At 36.0% G+C, this 6423-nt stretch overlaps 2 protein-coding genes across 2 annotated transcripts in view; both read right to left on the bottom strand.

Annotated features, from left to right (window-relative positions):
- LOC118746589 (eukaryotic translation initiation factor 5B) overlaps window positions 1–6423 on the bottom strand; it is a 135015-nt gene that overhangs the window by 112295 nt on the left and 16297 nt on the right. The gene's annotated exons all lie outside the window — the stretch shown is intronic.
- LOC118746590 (ATP-dependent DNA/RNA helicase DHX36) overlaps window positions 1–6423 on the bottom strand; it is a 48598-nt gene that overhangs the window by 30957 nt on the left and 11218 nt on the right. Inside the window, exon 3 of the mRNA XM_036480429.1 lies at window positions 18–2616. Within this exon, the coding sequence (XP_036336322.1) occupies window positions 18–2597 (2580 nt within the window). The 5' untranslated portion in view covers window positions 2598–2616. The remainder of the gene's footprint in view (window positions 1–17; window positions 2617–6423) is intronic.

Here is a 6423-nt window from a genome sequence, read left to right as displayed (position 1 = left end):
GTGCGTGCTACTGAAATGTAAAATATTTTATTTTCGGTATAGCCCGTCTCGACACCATCACCAAATATGATTAAGGCCATGGGAAAGACCATGGTAGCATCCAGCAGATAAAGACTACTCGATTTCTGCTTTTGGAAGTAGACGAAATAGTGAGAATCAAATGAGGCCTCATTGCTATTCACCGAGCAGGGGTGGAAATTGACGCGACGCTCTTCTGGTGTGGTGAGATGCTGTATGGCATTGACGTGATTTCTAGTGCGACGCACCTTGCTCAAAAATGCCATATTCGGGTAGAGACCAGCGGCGATAATGGCCCGTAATAGAGGAATATTCCTGGAATTTTCATTTGAAGATTTGGCACTGCAATGGCCAGAATCTGTGAAGCTGGATGCGCGTAGTAAACTAGCAAATTGTTTCTTCATCTGCTCCAACTGTTGCAGAGTGCCGAGACTTAAAAAGTTGTTATAGCAAAAATCGCGTTCACAATTATCCTCCAGTGCTTCACGATAATTGAGCACCACATTGTCGATCATCAGATGATCACTGCGCTGGTTGGCCGAGAGATGACGTCTGATGCGATCAACATCTTTCTCCTTGCCGAGCGGTACATAAAAGGGCGACTTGAATGAGAGTCCCGCAGCTACCGAGCTGATAGGATCCAAGCAGCGAAACAGTGCCGACATTACAAGCATTTTGCCAATTTGTGGATCGACGGGCAAACGTGCCAAATGCATTCCCAGTGGTGTTAACGTGCCTTCGACGTCCAGCGCATTGATGCGTTTCAGCAAATTAATGCCATTTACAATAGCCTGCTTGTCGGGCGGCGATATCAGCGTACTCAAAAAGTGATGTACATCTTTTACATGCAACATTTTCAAATTTAATATTGTGGATTCCAATTTGCAGCGCAATATTTCGGGCACTATTTGGTCGATCATTGTTCGCTCACGCGCGCGACTAAAGAGATTATAGCAAATGCCTGGTTGCACGCGACCAGCACGACCTTTGCGTTGCTGTGTATTGGCTTTTGTCACCCAAGTCTCTTCGAGCATCTGCAAATTGGCTTCCACATTATAATTATTCGTCTTCATGCGTCCGCTGTTAATCACATAGACAACATCGTCAATTGTGACGGAAGTCTCAGCCACTGTGGTGGAGAGTATAACCTTGCGCATGCCGGGCGGTGGCGGTTGGAACACATTCTTTTGGAACATGGTTGGCATCATCGAATGCAACGGATACACCTGTATCTTACGCGAATAACGCTGACCAACCAGTGAGGTGGGATTTTGCAGTATGGTATTCAATTTGGAGATCTTATCGTAGCCTGGCAAGAAAACCAAAATCGCGCCAGGTGGTTTTGTATCACAAATGTAGAAAATTAAATGCTCTAGAAATTGTAGATTCTCGCAACCCTCCGAGTCGGTGCAACGCAATGCCTGTAACACCTGTGCATCGTATTGGTTTCTGATATGTCGCAGATATGGTTCAATCATTGCGTTGTAATCGAAATTTGCAGCGCTCTGGCGGTCAAGTTGATTGGCTTGATGTCGTGGCTTATTCCTCGCGAACTCGTGTGGATTGTTGCGAAAACGTGTGTAACCAGTTTCTTGTATAATATCTTCAAGGTAATTCACCTTAACCGGAAACATGGTGCCTTCAATGTTTATCGTACAGCAATTATTGAAGTAAGCGCTGAATTCGTGCTCTGAGACAGTAGCACTCATGAGTATAACCTTCAATTCGGGTCGATGTGGCAATATAAACTTGAACAACGCCAACAACAAGTCGGTCTCCACGCCACGTTCGTGTATCTCGTCGATAATTACCGCGCTCACTGCGCTCATCAGCGGATCGGACTGCAACTTTTGCAAAAGCACCCCCGTGGTGCAATACAAAATGGAGCCACTATCACGCGGCATTTCGCTTTCCAAGCGTATTTGATAGCCCACCGATACGCCCAATTTCTCCAACCTTTCGTAGGCCACGCGCTCAGCAACCGTAACCGCCGAAATACGACGCGGCTGCGTGCACACCACATGACACTGTGAGCCACGATTATTGAAGATGTAATCATCCAAAATTAGTTGTGGCACCTGCGTAGTCTTACCACAACCCGTACTGCCAACGATCAGCAATACTTGATTTGCCTTGATCGCTTCCAATATACGTTCATTTTGCTTCATGGCGGGCAATTTGAGGCGCTGCTCATATCGTTGCTGAAAGTCTGTATCACGTTCCTTGGCCAAAACCTCCGATTTGTAGCGTTGATTCTGTAATTCATTGTTCATCAGTTCATAGTTGGACGATTTTGTACTCAAAATGAATTCCTCAAAATCGGCGCACAGTAAATGTCGAAATTGTGCTTCAAAATCTTTCAAAACTTGCTCATCTTCGCAACTTTGCTCAAATTTCCGTAAGCTTTCTTCCACCTTCGCCAGCACAGTTTGTGGCACACTCACGCACGGTCCCAGTCGAATAGCTGGCGTTTCCGGCTTAGGACGCTTCCTCTTCGATAGATTACGGTAAAAGAGGCCAATCGCACGGCCGCGTAGGCCAGGCGGATGGCGTATTCTCTCTCTAGGATTGCGCTCCATCTTTGTGTATATCAAAACTCTGAAAGTAGCAAAGTTTTATGTGCACACAATAAATTTTATAAGTTGGTAAGCGACCGGCAAAAAAATAAAAATAACAAAGAGAAAAAATCCGGCCCAAAAAGACAACACAAACCATTTTCTAACAGCGAAAGAAACTAACTTCTGCTTTTACAAAAATGACAGAGGAGATATATGTACATGAGTAGCTGACGCTAAAATAATAACAAAACTCTTTCGAATATGTGAAGCCAGCTGTAAATTAAGCGATCGTAGAGTAGAGACATGAATTACCAGATTAACTTAGTCACATATGTACCTCCAATGAGAGATCTCAAGAACCTACCAGACGTGAAAAAATTAAGATGACAAGATATGTCGAGCTTTGCTTAACAGAGACGTTTTGTGATCAGTGGAACCTCAGTCTTAGTCGAATTAGAGAACCCTAGTAAAATGTTTAGCTTTATCCTGGGAATTACAGAACGTTATGGTAAGTTCTTTGGGTCTGCAAGAAACTTGATTATAAGAATTTCAAGCAAGAAATAGTCCAACAAAAATACGCCACTCCAGCTTAAAATATCAATCAGCTTTTCTCAGGCTAAGGCTTCACCTTTGTATTACGAAGGGCGCACAGTGTTCTATTTTAGAAAAAAAGGAACAAAATATCTCAAGAACGAGAAGCAAAGCGAAATAAATCTACTGGTATTTTAAAGCTTTTGAGATGGAATGATAATCTCTTCTGATCTTCAAAATGGCCTTCAAATATCGAAGGCTTTATTTTTTTTCCTTTTTGTGCTGAAACTAGTATATCCATTTCCGTGGTTGCAAGAACCAAACAACGCATTTAATTTCTTTTTTAATTCATTACAAAAGCTGTTTTAGGTAAAAAGGCAAATAAACAAAAATTTTACTTTTGAAGGACATTTTTTGAACGAAATTTTTTGTTTTTCGACCTAAAAACCGCATGCGATGAACTTGGCAAAAAATGAATGCATTTTTTTTTTCGTAACCAAGTAAATGGATCACTTGACACCAGAACACAAAAATATGTATTTAAAACTTATTGCAGACTGATTTCAGTACAATATAGCAAAAATTCCAAACCTATATTTCAAGGTAGATTTCTTTCACTATCTCTTCTCGTTCTAGAGATATTTGATTTTTTTTTTTCAAAAATAGAACACTGTGGGGAGTGAAGAATCTGGTAACCGAATCGTTATAAAGCCGATCTCTATAAGAAATACATATGTATGTAGCTCAATTTTACTTCACGTGGATTCCAGACCGGAGGTAGAAAACGGTATGCATGGCAATAAACTTACCATACAAGTATATACAGTGATGGCCACATAATTAGAGACACTACCTTTGATCATTTATTTTTAATTTTTTTTTTGTCATAAAAATATAGTTTATACTACTAGGAAAACCATGCAACTCAAAGTTTCAGACCTTGTACAAGATTTATAAAAAAATTGCCAAATTTCAAAAAAAAAAATCATGAAAATTTCAAACTTTTGAATCGGAAGTTCTAGAAAAAAAATTTTGGTTTGCAGTTTTATAGCCTATTCACTATTGGCAAATTTCAAGCAGCTAAGAATTCGAGTTGATTTTTGAAATTTTATTTGCTGAAGGTGTTACGCTTTTTCTCGATACAAAATATGTACGAACATTTTTTTATATGGGAGTAAATGAGCACTGGTGTCATGTCACACTGTTTGAGGCCGAATTTTTACAGCGGTTTTGTTTCATCTAAAAATTTTCTCAGTACGTCGTTTGTTGTTGTCTGGTTAAGTTAATGAAAAAAAAAAAACCTTGTTGTGGAAATACCTCAATTTAACCCCATTTTATCAAACCTAAACCTAATACTACTTTCCCTCTAGGTATGTATTTTCATCTCAAAAGCTCCTGAATAAAATTCGAAAATTCCAATATCATTCAATATCGAATCGAATGTTTCGTAAACACCACAAGCAATTGTATGCTGTATTTATAAAACAATTATTCATTGAGAAAATTTGCACAAAACTAAAGCCGAAAATAAAAAGTACACACGAATGTAACTAAGTACGTACATATGTATGTACATAAATAAAGCGAGGTGCCAACATAATACATTGTATACTAGACGCGTGTGTAAATTGTTACAAGGTTGACCACAACAAACAATTTTTAGAAAACATCTCACTAACTGGGCAGAATTTTTTTTTTTTATGATGCACTAAAAAGTATTGTATATTTGCGTTTTATTTGTGGACGAAATTGAACGACTGCCAGACGGTAATGAGAGACTTGAACACAAACACTTCACTATTCTGTTTTTTTTTTTGTTTTAATTCATTCATTAACTAAATTTGATTCATTAAAAAAATTTTGTGAATCTCATGCGTATGAGCGCACATTGGCCTTTTTGTTGTTTGTACATACATACATACGTACATACATACATGGCCCCAAGAATGAAAATATTTATAACGCGTGGATATTTTAGAAAGTCAATGACACTTTTCATGCTAAATATATTTATATTTATTTAGTTTGGCATTCATTGGTTTGTAAAGATTTTATTCGAACTGAAATTTTCATTTTAGCTTTTTAATGCCGCTCATTCATCGCCAAACGCTCGCTGTTTCTTTTTTTTTGTTTTTGGCAACGAGATCAGTCAACTAATTGGCAAATTATTTAGTTGTTGTTCAAAGGTAATCAATGTTTCTAAAAATTATGAAAAGGTAGAACTCAAGAAAAGATATATATGTACATAAGTATAATAGGAAATACAGGGTGGCGCAAAATTAATCAGCCTTCTTCTTAATCACTTCTTTCTTTGGGGCTACTTGAAAGCGAACAGTTATCACTGGAAATCTTGCGGAAAGTCCGAAAATATATCATCGGATATCATCTTTTCCACTTAACAGAAAAAATGTTAAAGGCTCAAAAAAAGATTTCCATCACTCAAAATAGTTCGTTTTATTTAGTAAAAAAGTTATTCAAAAACAACATTGGATAATTAATTTTGCTCCACTTTGTAGTAGTAAAGCAATTTAAGTGAAAATAATTTTTTTTTTTTTTGAACTTAACCCTCAACTCCCCAGCGTATGTTATCTTTATTCACTTAAATGGATCGTGAAGAAAGCGGCTGTAAAACGCGGAAAAACGTCGTTGACAAACTCGTATCTACGCTTAGAGCTTATGAAAGTCGTGGAACAATATATGTACATATTTGAAGCAAAAAAGCTTTGGGTTGAACTTCTCTAAACTGTTTAAACAAATCAAAGCAAGTCGAAGGTTTAAGAGAATTTGAATGGATGCCAATCACCTTCCTATATTATTTTTTTTATTTTTTCTTTTTTACTTATTTGCTTTTATTTTTAAATCATAATTTTTAAATTTTTTTTTTTTCTTAAATTCATTTTCCTTTTTTAACTTTTATTTGTTTTTGTTTTTTTTTTCTTTTTGGTTTTTTTTTATTTGTTTTAATTGATTTCTTTTTATTTTATTTGATTTCTTATTCCTTTTTTGTTTGATTTTTTTCTGTTTCATTTAATTTTTTGTTCTTATACAATTTTTTTTTTTTTTTTTTTTTTTTTTTTTTGGTTTTTTTTTTTAGTTTTCTTTTTTTTTTATTTTAAAATTTTTTTTTTATCTTTTTTAGTTATTTTTTACCTTTTTAAAATATTATTAAAAATATTTAGTTTTTGGTTTTAGTTTAGTTGTTTAGTTTTTTTTTAATATTCGTTTTTAGTTTATATTTTCTCTTTTGTTTGTAATTATGTTTTTTATAAATTTAATTTATATTTTTTATAATTTTTTTTTCATGTTTGTAAATTAT

Source organism: Rhagoletis pomonella, unplaced genomic scaffold (genome assembly GCF_013731165.1).
Source record: "Rhagoletis pomonella isolate Grant_MI unplaced genomic scaffold, Rhpom_1.0 Rhpom_scaffold_00011, whole genome shotgun sequence".
Classification (NCBI taxonomy): domain Eukaryota; kingdom Metazoa; phylum Arthropoda; class Insecta; order Diptera; family Tephritidae; genus Rhagoletis; species Rhagoletis pomonella.
Note: the sequence above shows the minus strand (reverse complement) of the source record. Positions and strands in the feature narration are given on the sequence as shown.